Genomic DNA, 17,449 nt, shown 5'->3' with positions numbered 1-17,449 from the left:
TTTTTTGGGCTTAAAATATTTTCCAGCCATTCACTCCCATTATAAAGCTTGAAAGATCCAGGACATTTTTTATATAAATCAAATTGTATTTGTCTGAATGAAGAATGTCATATACACCAATGACTTGAGGGTGAGTAAATCATGGGCTAATTTTCATTTTAGGGTCAACTAACCCCAACTACTGTAACTTACGCCGTAGCTACGTTGTTGACTATGTGTAGCACACATACCCTACGGCGTACCCTGACGTGCACCTCTCCAAAAATTTAACAACGCGTCAATTCTACGCTGATATTTACAGTACATACAGGCCTAGATATTAGACTGTTTTAAAATCATAGCTGTTTGCTATCTTACAAAACAATCATAGCAAAATGGTAGTGGCTGCATTTGAATTAAGCAAGAGAGAGCGAGTCCACGATACCCAAATGACAATTGAATAACTGTACACAAAATACTGATTTGAGTTTTAATATTTTATTAGCTAACCAAAGCAAAACTTCCATGAAAAAAAAACTGTTCCTAGCCTGGTCGGGGGGTGGGGGGTTGACCTACTATGGATACTTCCCCACACAATCCTCCCGGTACCTGCAGAGACGTTTTTGCTTTTTAGCGGCACGTTGGGGTTCCGGTACACCAGCCATGTCAACGAAATGAATAAATGAAAATTAGCTTAGCAATGCATATCTAAATTGGCGCCTACGGTATCTTTTTAGAACTTCAAAAAAAGAAACAAAAAAGATGCTGCAGCCAATGAGCAGCCGACTCACTAAGCTAGAACAAAACGTTTTTTGTTGTTGTTTAAAAGCAGATGGTCAGCTTTTTTTTAAAATATATTAAATGTTCAGATATTCATATAACAACATATTCTGTGGGCCATGAATGATTAAAAATGCTAGCGGTGGCTGGCAACTTAACCCTTTCACAAGTAAGTTTAAAATATTCTAACTGACCCCCCAGCGTGAGTTTTTCATGGCGACCGTTATTTAGAACTTGTTACTTTAATGTTTTCATGGTGACGCGTCATTGCTTGTCACGTGACACAGCGCTACCACAACACAGCGCTGAATGAATGATGATCTGCTTTTATGTCATTTTCCCTTTTTTATTAAAAATATTTACAAATGTATTAGCTATAGCATGAAACACTGATATTCCAATTGTCAAATATGTGCAAGTGGATGTGTTTTGATGTTTAAACACCTTTATAATGATCGCGTTAGTTGAGCTGTATGCCCGATGGGCGGCGCCATCTTAGTTTGTTTCACAGTTCAGAGAATCGGATCTGTTGGATTTACATGTCAATTCTTCCACTTCTCACGAAATGCATGAAAGTAAGTGGCCGGTGAACTGGGAGAAGAATAGGGTCAAATGTAAAGCTACTTACACAATGTGTATCTGATATGAATAAAACGTGTCGTCTTATTATAATGTAAAGGATTATTATTGCCGCTTCCATAGACATCAGTGTGTATTTTACAAACTCAAAATCATTGTTTTGCGAGTACTTGTGTGTATTTAAATGTCTGAAACCTAAAATAAACATTATGTGGATGAAAACACTCAATAGTTGTGATATATGACAGCACTGAGTGGGTCCTTCTCTGGCTCAGCGCCAGCAAACGCGCGAAAGCACGTTTGAATTTAGCAGTTGATTACGTGATGCACTGACCGTTCTAATCACACCGGTGTGATCGTACGCTCCAGGGACCAGCCAAGACTGATCACACCGGTGTGATCGTACATGTGAAAGAGTTAAAAAAAAATCCTGGCGGGGAAACTGTTAAATGCCTTCTGCTTGCCTAAAACAATGATTCCAGTAAAATAAGAGTATTTTATCTTAAAGAAAATAAAATTTCCATGCAATAATAAAAATTATAAATATCTTAATAATTAAATGTTTATATATTAAATCGCTATTATTCATTCGATTCTTAGGATTTTAAATCGATTACTGAATGAAACAAATGATTCCCGATTTAAAAAATCCATGTTTCAAGATCAATGCATATGCTTCGGCAGGATTTGTAATAATAAATGAAATATTAAATAATATTATAATTATTTCATAATATTTAATAATATTATAAATTAAATCTAATTAAATAAGCATGGAGAAAATGAGTGAATCATCACACCCCTATAAAAGACAGTTAGCAGTTTTAATGGATGTAGAACACACTTACGCAGAGATGGTGATCTTGGTCCCTGTATCTTGCTCTATCTTCTTCAGGTTCCTGCCCTCCTTCCCTATGAGTCTTCCAACCAGGCTATTGTGTGCCAAGATCTTCAGAGGAACCTCCTCAACACTGTCACAGAGAGAAAGTACACAATATTGTTTGTTTGTTTATTCATGTATTTATATTTTGAACTGGTGCAGTTTGTACTTACACCATAAGCTTATTTACATATAATCATGGTTTTAAATTATTTGTCTTTTAAAAAAAAAAAATTCCTAAAGCGATTGAAGCATGTAAAACTTAAATATGCCCTACAGTCAGATGAAATACTGACATCTTGGTGTCATTAGCCTCTTTTTCCATGATTTCCAGGATCATCCTGCAGGCTTGTGAACAGCCCTCTTTAGATGAGTGGATAGTGATGGCCTTCTCAGTCGCCCCAGCATTCTCTTTACGATGGATATCTACCCTGAGACAGAGAGAGAAGGATGACATTTATCACATTTTTGAACTACATTGTCACATGCTAATGAAGATGGTTTGAGCAAAACAGAACGGTTTATAATCTCAGAAATAAGAATGACTGTGCACTGTTGATGAGGTCCACAACATTTTATTTATTTATTTATTTAGCGCTTTTTACGATACAGATTGTTTCAAAGCAGCTTTACAGAGATAACAGGAAAATAATGCAACAAAGGCCAGTTCTCCTCTGACCAATGAACAAACAGTGTATGATTATGATTTAGGCAGCATTATAGGTCAGAAGTCAGATTGGATTGAAACAATCAGACTATTATCTAGCTCTATATGGTTTAAGATCGGAGTCACACCGGTATGGAGACCGGTTTGTTGAGGATCAGTGCCGATGGCTGTCGTGTCGATAACATTTGGGTATGGGTAGCCATTTGGATATATAATTTTTAATTTATTAATCACTTTTTTTTTTGTTACCAATGAGTGAACAGCTTGTAAGGAAACTTAAAAAAACGAGACGTTCCCCAACATCATAGGTTGTCTATGAAGGCAGACTGATTTTTATGTGTAGGACTCGGAACATTTTTTGGCGGAAAGTCCAAAAGGTTGTGACGTTTACGTGCACGCCAGAGAGTCTCTCTTCTGTTCTGTTACATGAAATGAAATCATGAAATGAATTCTCATGTTCAGCATAGAGCTGTTTAGCTGTAAATGTGTCATACAAAGAAAAGAGATTCATTCAAACTACAGTCTCACACATCCAAATCTATATAGTTGGCTGCAGTTCCCTTAACAGCCACCGGTGTCGCTAACAACAAGGGTTTCTGAATTCTACATATACTGTAGCTCCTTTAATACCTATAGTGGATTTACACAGACAATGTGTAATTACGACCCAGAAAGACACTGAATGTTGAATTAAGCATATCAAGCAGCATTTTTAAGATTTCAATTTCACGTTTAAATTAGTCGAACAAGAAAAACAACCCTCAAGAATCCTGCAGGTTTATTTCATCCCTTTGTGCTCTGTATAGTTGTCTTTGAACAAATGAAATAGTTCTGAATTTGTTAAAATAAACATTTGTGTCAAAGGGTTTGATACAAATATTGTATGTGGTTTGTGAAACAAATATGCTAATTTTATTATTATTATGCTTCATTTGCATAATATCTAATCAAATATTAAGAAATCAATTAAAAGATAAATCAATTTAAAAAAATACTATGAAATTGATAAAAAAACTCTAAAATAAATAGATTTATACATAATATAGAAACATCTTAATTCTGTAATACCATTATAGTATTTTTCACACACAAAAAAAGAAAAACACTGAAACCAACCGGCTCAGCAATCTGGTAAGTTTGTGCACACTGGCATTCATATTTTCTCAAATAAGGACTAGGTAAAGCTAATTTTAAACATGCACACAGTGAATATCACATGCGCAGCAGCAAACAGGATAGCTGCTGAATTCTACTGTCCGCATCTAACTCACACAGCTTAGATCCTTTGTGCATGACGGTCCATCCTTGCAGTGTATATGCACCTTTATACAGCGTATGCACACTTGAAGATCTAAGAGCTAGATATGCTACAGTTTGTGAGGTTTATGGCATTTAATGTACTTTAGATATTAAAAGGCTTCATTTTAATTTTAAGGCTTTATTAAGCACTTGCCTTTCAATTATTCAAAACAACTATTAAACAAAGATAGTCTGAGCTCAGGTGCAGGTTTCTCAGTCCTCCATACACTTATCTGACACACCTTCGATAATTAAAGGTGGGGTAAGCGGTATTTCAAAAACGCTGTTGGACATTATTAATATTTTAAATCAACCCAAACAAACACCCCCTCTCTTCAATGCTCTGACTCCAAAACTCATCCTCCAATCCTAACCACCCTGCTCTGAGTCAGCCTGGAACCCTGATGCCCCTGCATGCGAGGCGAGATGCTAAACACCTCATTCTGCAGTCATTAGTGCGACTCTCACTAGCTGGCCTACGTTACACACGCAATCCAAGAGTGGATGTTTGTTTCAGAGGTGGGAGTAAGTCACACATGTTCAAGTCACAAGTAAGTCTCAAGTCCCTACCATCAAGTCTCAAGCAAGTCTAAGTCGCAGTACACACAACAAAGTCAAGTCAAGTCAAGTCAGTGGTTCACTTCAAGCGAATCAAGTTGAGTCCTGCTATGGGTCAAGTCAAAGTCCAGTTACAATACCAACTAGAAAAAAAGCAGTTCCCTTTCGAGGGAACTCGCACTGCGTCATTGAAAACGACTCTTTGGGGGACACTCCCTTAGCGTGCGACTCTGAAGTATGAATGAAACTAATCCGATCCTGTCCTTTGAGGCGGCGCGGCGGCTTAGATCGTGGGGATTGCAGAAGGATCTCGCGGATGAGAACGAGACTGTTGAGGCACTTTTTCGCTCATCATCCGCAGATTCTATAACACTCGTTCACGACTCGTTCACTTCTGCCCATGACGAGTGCCCGGTGCTCGAGCTATCAGTTTCTGAGGAAGTAGATGTGCTCAGCATCGGGAGTCACACTCGCCGCTCATGTTTCTGCTTATGTAGAGTTCGTGGAGGTTGTGACACGTGCTGTGGCCAGACAAAAAAAAAAAAAAAAATTATATATATATAAATATATCAGCTGGCCACAAAATAAGCAGGATGATCCCCGTCAAAGCAAGCTAGACGAGAGATTCCTGTAGCATCGTTCACAACCTCAGCGCCGGGGCTTACCGTTTTTCCCAGATCTTCATAAAGAGATCTCTAGATCCTGGGAAAAACCCCACTCTTTACATATCTCATCACATTCATTATATGATTATTCAAATGTGATGGGTGTGAGAGAGGCGTGTTATGGCAAGATGCCGCAGATGGAGGAAACTTTAGCGAGCTATCTTTCTCCTAATGCGGCATCTTCGCTTAAAGCCCCAGCGCTGCCCAACAAACCATGTAGGGACACCTCTGCACTGGTTGGCCGGGCTTATATGGCGGCTGGTCAGGCTGGTGTGTGCCTGCACTCTATGACGATTTTGCAGGCGTACCAGGCCAATCTTCTTAAAGATCTAAATAAGGGCGAGGGACCAACTCCTGCTGACAGATTTGTCTCTCCGGGCCACTAAAGAGACGGCATGTGCCATAGGCCAATCTATGTCAGCTATGGTGGCTACGGAGAGACATCTGTGGCTAAATTTGTCCGGTATAAAAGAGAAAGAGAAATATTTTCTGTTGGATGCTCCGCTATCACCTTCTGGCCTGTTCTCCGACGCTGTCACTACAGTCTAGGGCTGAACGATTATGGAAAATAAACTAATTGCGATTTTTTAACCAATATTGCGATTGTGATTTAATATGCAGTTACTTTTAAGTTCTTAACCTTCTGTATTAGTCGACAAAGACAAGCAATAAATCATTTTACAGTAGGGATGGGAATCTTTAGGCAGCTCATGATCCTATCTAATTTTTTTCTTATTAATTAATCTTAATAATACTTAAAATATGTATTTAATTACATGTGTCACGGTGTGGGTTCATGTCTTGTTCCTGTCTGTCCTGTGTTTCCCTTGTCTTGTGAACTTTAGTTATTTCCTGTGCTGTGTCATGTTTTGTAGTCCTTTGTAGTTTTTCTAGTTTATAAGTATCCCCAGGTGTTTCTGATTAACCACGCCCTCTTGTTATCTTGTTTAGCTCGTTTACCCCTGTATTTAAGCCCTGTGTTTCAGCCCTGTCTCTGTGAGTTGTTAATGTTGTAATGGTTGCTGTTTCTGTGTTCCTGGTCTGAGTTTCTTTTGTTTGTTTTATTAATAAATGTGCTTGCAATTGGATTCACTGCTCGCTTCATTCTTCCCGCATCGTTACAGAACAACTCACCGAATATGAATCCAGCAGCACGGATCTCGCCTGATCTACACAGGCTAGACCGGGAGTTCGCTGGACAGATCGCGGCCTTGGCCCTGGAAAGCCTTGATCTGTTCCAGTATACGTGGGGATTTGTTCCTCTTGCTGCCTCCTGCTCCCTGGATGACGAGGCAATTAAAGTCTGTTACCGGCTGGGGGCTAAGGAGGTTAACACGAGGGAACTCCCCAGTCTCTCCGGTCTGGGCTGGAGAGAGGCGCTCTCCAGATGTTTGGAGAGCTTCATCCCGTGTCACGCCAGGCCTTCACCGCTGGTCCCTGTTCCGGTGGTCCCAGTTCCGGCGGTCCCGAATCCGGTGGTCCGGAGACGGAGGAGGAGGAGAAGAATGGCCTCCTCAACGACGTGTCCGGTGGCTCTTAAGCCAAAGACCGTCCAGCCAGAGATCATCCAGCCAGAGCTTCAGGTCAGCCATGTCCAGCCAGAGCTTCACGTCAGCCACGTCCAGCCAGAGCTTCACGTCAGCCACGTCCAGCCAGAGCTTCACGTCAGCCACGTCCAGCCAGAGCTTCACGTCAGCCACGTCCAGCCAGAGCTTCACGTCAGCCACGTCCAGACAAGAGCCAGTCTTCGAGCAAGAGCCAGAGCCAGTCTTCGAGCAAGAGCCAGAGCCAGTCTTCGAGCAAGAGCCAGAGCCAGAGCCAGTCTTCGAGCAAGAGCCAGAGCCAGTCTTCGAGCAAGAGCCAGAGCCAGTCTTCGAGCAAGAGCCAGAGCCAGTCTTCGAGCAAGAGCCAGAGCCCGTCGCCTGTTCGCCAGAACCGGAGCATATCACCTGCCCGCCAGAGACTGAACACGCCGCACTTGAGTCTGCTCTGGAAGACACAGCGCTCATTGTGGTGTCCATGGCTGTTTTGTGTGAGTGGGCAGCACACACATCAGCGACAGCCCATGAACCCAGCCCAGAGTTTCCTTCGCCGCTGGTCCCGTCCAGCCCAGAGTTTCCTTCGCCACTGGTCCCGTCCAGCCCAGAGTTTCCTTCGCCGCTGGTCCCGTCAAGCCCAGAGTTTCCTTCGCCGCTGGTCCCGTCCAGCCCAGAGTTTCCTTCGCCGCTGGTCCCGTCCAGCCCAGAGTTTCCTTCGCCGCTGGTCCCGTCCAGCCCAGAGTTTCCTTCGCCGCTGGTCCCGTCCAGCCCAGAGTTTCCGTTACCACTGGTCCTGCCCAGCACAAAGCCCTCTGCCCTGCTGATAATGCCCAGCCCAGAGCCCGTTGATCCTGCGCCAGAGCCCGCTGATCCAGAGACTGTCCTTGTCACTTCTGCCGATCTAGAGACTGTCCACGTCACTTCTGCCCAGTCAGAGACTGTTCACGTCACTTCTGCTGATCCAGAGACGGTTCACGTCACGTCTGCCCAGTCAGAGCCTGTTCACGTCACGTCTGCCATGTCAGAGACTGTTCACGTCACTTCCTCCGAGCCAGTGTCTACGGACAAGATGGCCTATTCAGAGACTGTTCACATCACTTCCTCCGAGCCACTGTCTATGGACAAGATGGCCTATTCAGAGACTGTTCCTGTTGCCGAGCCAGTGTGAATGTTGTCCGTTCCTGAGCCCGAACCAGGGTGTGTGTTGTCTGTTCCCAAACCAGTGTGTGTGTTGTCTGTTCCAGAGACAGTGTGTGTATTGTCTGTTCCCGTGCCAGTGTGTGTGTTGTCTGTTCCCGAGCCAGTGTGTGTGTTGTCTGTTCCCGAGCCAGTGTGTGTGTTGTCTGTTCCCGAGCCAGTGTGTGTGTTGTCTGTTCCTGAGCCAGTGTGTGTGTTGGCTGTTGCCGAGCCATTGTGTGTGTTGGCTGTTCCCGAGCCAGTGTCTGCTGTTCCCGAGCCGGTGTCTGCTGTTCCCGAGCCGGTGTCTGCTGTTCCCGAGCCGGTGTCTGCTGTTCCCGGGCCGGTGTCTGCTGTTCCCGAGCCGGTGTCTGCTGTTCCCGAGCCGGGATCGCCCGAAGGGCTTTCTCCGCCGTGGCCGCCCGAGGGGTCTTCACCGCCGTGGCCGCCCGAAGGGTCTTCTACGCCCTGGCCGCCCGAAGGGTCTTCACCGCCCTGGCCACCCGAGGGGTCGTCTCCGCCCTGGTCGCCCGATGGACTGTCACCGCCCTGGCCGCCTGCGCAGCCTGCTCCGCCCTGGCCGCTGCCTGCGCGTCCTGCTCCGCCCACGTCCCACGCCCGCCATTGCAAGGCCCTGGTCCTGTTCCCTGCGCGGACCTGGCCCTCCATCCCTCCCCCAAGACCGCCTCCACTTCACCACCCTCCTGAACTTTTTTTTGTTTGTTTGTCGGGAGCCGCCCATAGGGGGAGGGCTATGTCACGGTGTGGGTTCATGTCTTGTTCCTGTCTGTCCTGTGTTTCCCTTGTCTTGTGAACTTTAGTTATTTCCTGTGCTGTGTCATGTTTTGTAGTCATTTGTAGTTTTTCTAGTTTTTAAGTATCCCCAGGTGTTTCTGATTAACCACGCCCTCTTGTTATCTTGTTTAGCTCGTTTACCCCTGTATTTAAGCCCTGTGTTTCAGCCCTGTCTCTGTGAGTTGTTAATGTTGTAATGGTTGCTGTTTCTGTGTTCCTGGTCTGAGTTTCTTTTGTTTGTTTTATTAATAAATGTGCTTTCAATTGGATTCACTGCTCGCTTCATTCTTCCCGCATCGTTACAACATGTGTAAATACATACATATATATGTATGTATATATATGTATGTGTATATATATATAATTTAAACACATTTAATTAAACCAATTACATGTCAAAATTTTAAATGGGCTATAAACTAATATAGCTTCAAAATATAAAAGCTAGTAAATAAAGAGGAACAAAAAAAAAAACATTACAAGCAATAAACACGGAGTGCTTTCAGTATTTAAAAGTAGGCTGTCTGAACGTTTTCCATTCAAGAGCTGGAGTGATTTTCCCCCTATACGATAAGCTGCATTCACACTAATGCACATATCTCTTTTGAAACTGTAAATGTGGTTTGTCCTGTTGGTTTAAGATATAACTGACCGTGTTTACATTAATTTCGTGTCAAAAGCATTTTGAGATGCAAGTACATTTAACCAATGAGTCGCTCACAGCCGCATGCACGAGCACTCTTCACAAAGCGTGCGTAAGTATTTTAAAATGAAAGCAGCTTTCTCAGTGATTTTCATATTTTTAATATATAAGCCAACTGCATTCCAAAAGACATAAATAATGCCTTTGTGGAGCATTTGTAAGAAAAATTCCGGCGGCCAAGACCGCGCACTGCAAGAGTAACATCAAAGCACCAAAACCTGTGCAATGAAGCCCGCGACTGTCCTTGTAATTCGCTTAAACCCCGAACTTTATGAAAGCTTATTTTTCGGAAGGTTCAAGCGGTGTCGTGCGTGTGTGTGTGTGTGTGTGTGTGTGTGTGTGTGTGTGTGTGTGTGTGTGTGTGTGTGTGTGTGAGAGAAAGAGAAATTAGAAGCAAGCAGAATATGGTTGTTTCTAAAGCACGCACGCGCATCACGCATCTGTGTTTAAAAACTAAGCTCAGACTCGATTCTGAAATTCTCTGAATCGATCCAGAATTGTTGGAGAGAGAATAAATAACACAATATCACATACATAAAAAATAAACTGTTCTTTCCTGTATGCCAGAGCTATGCGTAGCGTGCCAAGTTGATGCTTGATCTGCAGACTGCTTTTCTCTCGCGTGTCACGTGACCAGTGTAATCGCAGGTTGTGCGGTTACAAAATCGCATTTCATCATATCGCGATATTATCGCAAATGCAATTAATCGTTCAGCCCTACTACAGTCGTCTACAGGTTTCAGGAAGCGAAAAAACAGTCAGCAGCGTTCCAACAGTATCTCCCTCGCCACTCTAAATCTGGATCTAGGAGGGCTGGTCCAAGTGGCCAGCCTCAGCCGTCAACCAGCTCCTCCCATCGGCAAGAGCAAAAAGGGAGCGTTGCCTCTAGAGCTCCTCCTGCGCGAGCCTGACAACAGAGGAAGCGCTCTAATTTTTTCCACCTGAGAGCCGTCCTTCAGGCGAAGAGGGCTTCGGGAAAGAGGTCCTAATTGTAGCTCCCATCCATGGTGTCCGGGATAAAGCTAGGCCAGGCCATCACTGTAAAGCAATTTCAAAGACTGCTGGGCCTCATGACAGCGCCATCCAACATAATTCCTTTGGGCCTGCTCAAAGCCAAGTTTTTTTTTCCCAAGGGGAATCCATTCCGTATAATAAAGATTACGCGCAGATGCCTTCGTTCCCTATTAATATGGAAGAAACCTTGGTTCTTGTCCCAAGGGCCAGTGTTAGGGGCGTCATGTCGCCGGTAAACTCTTTCGACAAACTCTTCCCTCACTGGCTGGGGCGCGGTCTCGGACGGCCGCTTTGCCAAGGGTCTGTGGCAGGAACATCATCATTCTTGGGATATAAATTGCCTAGAGAGGTTGGCTGTGTTCAGGGCTCTGAGGAGCTTCCTCCCAGACATCAAAGGTTACCACGTCTTTTGATACGTTCGGACAATACATCAGTGGTAGCTTATCTGAACCGACAAGGGGGACTCAGATCGCGCCCTCTATCCAGATTGGCGCATCAGATCATTTGATGGTCCCAAGGGAAAATATTATCTATAGGAGCAATATATGTCCCGGGGGTTCTGAATCAGGGAGCAGACATCCTGTCGAGGCAGGGGCTGAGGCCTGGGGAATGGAGACTCAATCCAGAGGTGGTGGAGTTGATATGGCAGAGGTTTGGACCAATGGAAGTGGATCTGTTTGCGTCTCGAGGGACGTCCCACTGTCCACTTTGGTTCTCCCTCACTCATCCAGCCCCGCTGGGGTTAGATGCCATGGTACAGGCCTGGCCGAGGCTTCGCCTGTACACTTTTCCCCCAATCGCTCTGCTCCCGGGAGTCCTGGAGAGGGTCCGTCAGGAGGGCATCAGCCTTCTGGTAGCCCTGTTTTGGCCAGCCCGAGTATGGTTTTCAGACTTAATTTCATTCCTGATAGCTCCGCCATGGCAGATTCCTCTGAGGAGGGATCTGTTGTCTCAGGCGGAGGGCACTATATTCCATCCTCATCCGGAGCTGTGGAAATTGTGGGTCTGGCCTCTGAGGGGGCTCAGTACCTAGATGCTGGTCTATCATCTGGGGTGGTCGAAACCATACTTATCTCTAGGGCTCTGTCTACTAGGAGATTATATGGCCTCAAGTGGAATGTTTTTTCACGGTGCAGAGAACATGAGTTAGGCCCAGTTAACTGCCGAATGGATTCAGTTCTGGAGTTTCTTCACGATCGTTTCTCTGCAAATCTCTCCCCGTCCACACGTAGGGTGTCGTGGCTGCCATTGCTGCATTCCTTGCACCACTAAATGTTAGAGCTTTGGGGAGGCACCAACTGGTCATACTATTTCTCCATGGTATTTGGAGGATGAGACCTACAGTCAGGTCTAGGGTTCGTTCCTGGGACCTGGCGGTGGTTCTCGAGGGGCTATCCCTGGCTCCCTTCGAATAGCTCCAGTCGGCTTCGCCTAGGACCTCACGTTAAAGATAGCCTTTCTCTTAGCTATTTCTTTAAAGAGACTGGGAGATCTCCAAGCTCTGGAATTATCGCCAGCTTGCTTGGGGTTTGCCCCCGGCGGAGTTAATGCTATCCTGCATCCGAGACCCAGCTATGTGCCTTAAGTGCAACCTAACATGGTCCTGCAAGTATTTCATCCTCCACCTCATGTGTCGGCAGAAAAGGAGAGGTTCCTTGCTCTGCCATTCAGAGTTCCGAGTATTTACCTTGAGAGGTCCTCTTCTTGGAGGAGGTCGGACCTACTGTAGTGTGTTTTGGGTCACCTATTAGGGGCTCCCGGCTATACAAACCATAAGTAGGCCTACAAGGTGCGCAATTTGCCTTCACCTTTGGCCGTAAGGGCTCATTCTACTAGAGGCATGGCATCCTCTAGGGCCCTGCTCTCGGGAGTGCCCCTCCAGGAGATCTGTGAGGCTGTGAGGATACCCCACACACTTTTATCAGGTTTATAGTCTGCACCTCACTAGTACGCCTGGTGCACGTGTGCTCTCGTCCTAGCTGAGTGCCTGAGATCAGTTTCACTCTAGGGTAGGCCTTTTTCGGTAAACGCCTAGTGGGCATTCGTTCCCCAAAGAGTCATTTTCAACGACGCAGTGCGAGTTCCCTCGAAAGAGAACGTCTCGGGTTATGACTATATAGTCATAAACCGAGTCGTTTATATTGGCCTCAACCTTATTTATTTTTCCCTCAGAAATGATCAACTTTCTAATACATTTATATTGTAATATTAATAATATTCATATAATTTGTTATAGCATGTATTTATGACTATCAAAATTTGGAATTATTATTATTATTATAATAACAACTATATGAAAAATGTTGAAGATAAAACATTTGAAGGTAAATTCACAAGTGTGATGCATTAATTATATTGGTTTTATAGTAAATGTCATGCTTAACTTTGCTTATATATTTTTTTATGGAATATCACCGGCAGACATTCACTTTCCAATTAAGAGCCAATATTTGACCCCTTAAATTGATTTCCAGGGGCATTTTTTTCTAACTATGTTCTAACCATTTTTTTCCTAACCATGCATTTACACTACAATTCCAACACCATAAATAATGTTATGTTATGAGATCAATTATTTAAATATAATCATTTTAATATAGAAAAAATTAGATGTTAAAAAATAATAAATTACATTTTTTTTTAATTATGAAATTAAACCAAATCACCGTCTTAGTGTACAAGTAGAATAGAAACATTCATTCCACTGATTCGTTCAAAACGGCAGATTCATTCGGGAACTAAGCAACTAGGTCACTGAATCACAAAAAACCCAGATTTGTTCAGATACGCATAACTCTTTTTCTGTGGCTTGTTTGGAACTATTGTCATTGAAGAAATAGAGCAAAAACAGAGAATATTTACAATATTCGATCTAAAATGTCACATCACAATATTCACCATTTGTTTACTGAACTGTTATATAAAATCATTATCACATTTGCAATCTTGCCAATTTTCTGGAAATATTTTTTAATATCATTTGTTATAAATATAAAAATAACTCATACTAGGGCCATTTTTCCACCACATCTTGAATTTTGGGTGCATATTAATTCTGCTGGCATTTTGCCCACTAACCCCCTGATAACATCTGACCCTGCTTCAAGAGAAACATAAAACGTGACAAAACATCATTAACAGTTTTCTGTGCTGTTTTTCGTCGTTGGAAAGAGTGACATATTTGGCTTTAAAGCATGATTTGAAAGAAACTGGCAAATGTCTGTGTGAATTTATGGACGTTATACAAAACATATGCCATAATTTTTCTGGGCTTGTGCAGAATCTGATGACTGGCGTCAATGGTTCCGTTGCTTTCATTTTGTTCATCAATTGATATTGCGATGATTTAAAAAAAAATATTCTCTAGTCATTCTCTAGTCATACAGTTCAAGTCAAGCTAAGTCTCGAGTCATTGGATCTCAAGTCAAAGTCAAGTAATTTTCTTAATTACGGTCCAACTAACATTGATGATATAGGCCTAGTGGTTTAACCACTATTACAAAATCCAAATTCCACGTTTTTAAATGTATAAAGTAGGTGATTTTTAATTAACTATCTGCAGTTAAAATGGCCATTGAGAATGGCCATAAGAAGATAAAGATCTGTGTACTTTCCTCTCACATAAAAATGGCAAGGCAGGAATGTAAGTTTTTTTATATTATTCCTTACTAATTACTAATTAGACATGTACTGATTGAAAAAATATCAAGACTTCTTACTTGGACTGTGTCTGCTTTGTAATGTTCTTTATGGTGAGCCCCTCTTTTCCAATGATGGCTCCCACAAACTGAGTGGGTACTAGGATTCTTAGAGGCAGTTCTTGCTGACGCTGCCTCAGCCCCTGGGGGCCTCCCATCGCCCCTGGCTGACCAAACTCCTGCTCCCGACTTCCTGTCCCCATTTTAGATGCCCCTCGCGGGACCTGGGGTCTTCCACCCCCGTCCCTTCCTGCCTCCTCGTCCAGTATGTACGACACACTGAAAGAGTGATTCTCAAAACGGTGGCCTGTCAACTTCTCAACAGCCCTGGAGATAAAGGAGAGAGAAAGAGAGAGGTCAATCACTAGACCATGAGATACTTTACACAGACCCCAAATAACACACACAACAAGGAACATAAAGCATTACTTACACTGGCTAGGGGTGTGAGAAATCACGATTTTAGATTGTGAATGATTAAAATGTCTCCACAATCTGCCTTTGAAGAAAATTATAGTATCGTACAACATTCCCATCACATATTGAGCAACGCAGCAGTAGAGTTACGCTCATGTGACATTGCAGTTCTCCGTCATCAGTTTACATGCATTTTAAAGCATTGCCAGTTAAACTTTTTATTCGCACACTGTTCTGACATAAGTTTTTCTAAAGCGTATACCCCAAGAGTGCGCACACTAAAAGCCTGTCACACAGCGAATGAGTACTGAACTAAGTTCTCTTTCGCGTCTTATTGCGCTAACAATGTCAAACACAAGGTTTACATAAACAGTCAATTATACTGCATCATAAGTCAGGGGTTTACAAATAGGGTGAATGTGAGCCTCCCCTTACAGTGGGTAAGGACAGCCGAGCCCCCCTTCCCCAAAATCCCGCCCACCTGCCATAACCCACACACGCCTCTGCAGTAAATGCCATCTTTTGTGTGTTCCAGGCAGGCAATGGTGAGTTTCAATAAAAACTGATAAAATGTAAATACTTTTTAATATTGTATTTGAAGACATTTTATTTCCACAACTTTTTTAAAAGTGCATTCATAAACTATTCTTTGCAACAGCAAATCATTTCCAACTTTATGCAGGCCTAATTGAGGCTACTTTTAAAATCACTGAACATCAGTAAGCCTAACCACAAGTCAACAAAACATGCTTAACATGTGTAATGCAACGAGTAGCAATGTTTCGCTGATGTTATGGGGTTTGCCTGCCTTCGCTATACGTGACACGATAAGATGCTTCTGTCGCCTGATGTTAATAGTGCCAAACAACTGTATTATTCTTTTTTGTGACTGCAAATCATCACGCTTCCTCTCAAAAAACTCAACTGGCTTTTTCACTAAATTTGTGTGCTTAGTTGCAATGTGACACCGAAGTTTGCATGGTCTCATGCTATCATTTGCTAGCACCTCCTTACAGATCACACACTGCGGCAGAGGTGCAGCCTCGGACCCTGACTACTCAGGATCATATTTCCTAAGTTTTTTGATGGGTCCTGTCTCATCCCTTAATGCTGACTTTTGTTGACTCGGGACAAGGAAACAATGCATTTTAAAGCTAATACAGGCTTTACACACAATTACCGATATCGGGGGCTAAAGTCCTGGGTCTGAATTTTGTTATGGCATCTTTTTATGAATAAAGGCCAGTATCACTGAAATTAATATAGCTACTGATGTCTCCATGAAAATGATTTTCCCCAAAAATGTAAACATTTATTAGGCTTCAAAAAATATATCAACTTTTAATTTAAGTTAACTTAAAACAATCCTCACTTAAACCCATAATAAATGTCATATTTACTTGTAGGCTACCTATCCTGTCTAACAGGTATAAAATATACAGAAATTGAATAAAGTTATAAAACAGTTTGCACTGCATAAATTATAAATGAAATATAGATTAATCCTTGTTAAAGCTACAAGCCTTCTTTAGTCAAGGGCAGTGAGTAATTTTCTCTGTTCCCTTTGTTCTATGGTTAACTTTACTGACAGAGAGAATGAGTGCCGCTGTCACTTTAAGATCTGCCGCATCTAATTCTCTCACTACTCTTTACTTCTATTTAAGATTTTATTTAACTCATTTAAGACTGTTCTTGTGAGGATACTCGACAAAAACGGACATTTTGGCATAAATGTGTGGATTATTGTTTGTTCAAGCGCGAAAGAGAACTCAATACTGGCGCGCGTTTTTCTGTGTGTGTGTCTGTGTGAGTGTCAGGAGGACATTCACTGACAGCGCGTTCTCTTTTCGTCTTGTCGCGAATGAATGGTTTAAAAGCATTTGCGTGAATAAGAGCGTGATCATATACAAACATGTATCGCATGCAGACCCGTCGCTATGAAAAATGCTTGTGCCCCCCCCCCCCCACTTGAGGCACAGATAATTTCATTTTGATTTCATTTTAATATTATCATAGTTGCTAATTTTGTGTTGCATTAATGTTGCATTCTTTATCATTAAAATATTAAAAATATAAAGAAAAAAATGGTGTGATTTAGTTTGATTTTTGGGAATCTACACTGCAACAGCCTATCACGGCCTTACAAAAGAACGTTAGGATACGTACGTGACATATAACTAAGCCGCTCAACAGTTACTGCGCATTTTTGAAAGCTGTTTCAAAACGAGTTTTCGCCGGCTTACTCGCTTCAGTTCCTTCCGAGTGGAATAATACTTTGATGAGGAGGTTCTGCTCGGAGAAACGCTTCCTCCCGCTGTACTGGGACTGGAGAGAGGACAGCGCTGCCTCCACTCAAAGTATCTGTGCGAGTGAATTTGCATGCGTGCGTGTGTGTGTATGTGTGTGTCATGGCAATGCATATCCCTCTGTTGACTGCTTTAAAATGCAATGTTTGAGAGATGCTTCTAGTGTTACATCTAATATGTTGTGTAGTCAAGTGTTTTATGGATATTCATAACATTGCTTCTTTGTAATTTGGTGTAGGCTAGGCTACCTGGTCATATTGCTGTTGGTTATGTTTAACGTGATGATTACATGCTGTGCGACTAGAGTTGTAATAATTATAAGTTGTAATAATTATTAGAGTTGGCTAATAATAATTGTGCCCCCCCATACATTTCATATGCCCCCCTTAAGACTG

At 42.8% G+C, this 17,449-nt stretch overlaps 1 protein-coding gene across 5 annotated transcripts in view; it reads right to left on the bottom strand.

Moving 5' to 3' along the window:
- Positions 1–17,449, bottom strand: part of igf2bp2b (insulin-like growth factor 2 mRNA binding protein 2b) — an 84,146-nt gene that overhangs the window by 33,722 nt on the left and 32,975 nt on the right. For all 5 annotated transcript variants that reach the window (XM_077246859.1, XM_077246863.1, XM_077246862.1 and 2 more), the window contains 3 exons: positions 14,353–14,658; positions 2,515–2,649; positions 2,187–2,309 (listed from right to left, as the gene is read on the bottom strand). In XM_077246859.1, the coding sequence (XP_077102974.1) occupies positions 2,187–2,309; positions 2,515–2,649; positions 14,353–14,534 (440 nt within the window). In that variant the 5' untranslated portion in view covers positions 14,535–14,658. The remainder of the gene's footprint in view (positions 1–2,186; positions 2,310–2,514; positions 2,650–14,352; positions 14,659–17,449) is intronic.

This window comes from Siphateles boraxobius, unplaced genomic scaffold (assembly GCF_051911475.1).
Source record: "Siphateles boraxobius isolate OS27281-9 unplaced genomic scaffold, OSU_SipBor_1 29, whole genome shotgun sequence".
Classification (NCBI taxonomy): Eukaryota; Metazoa; Chordata; class Actinopteri; order Cypriniformes; family Leuciscidae; genus Siphateles; species Siphateles boraxobius.
The sequence above is the reverse complement of the archived record's forward strand: the minus strand, read 5'-3'. Positions and strand labels throughout refer to the sequence as shown.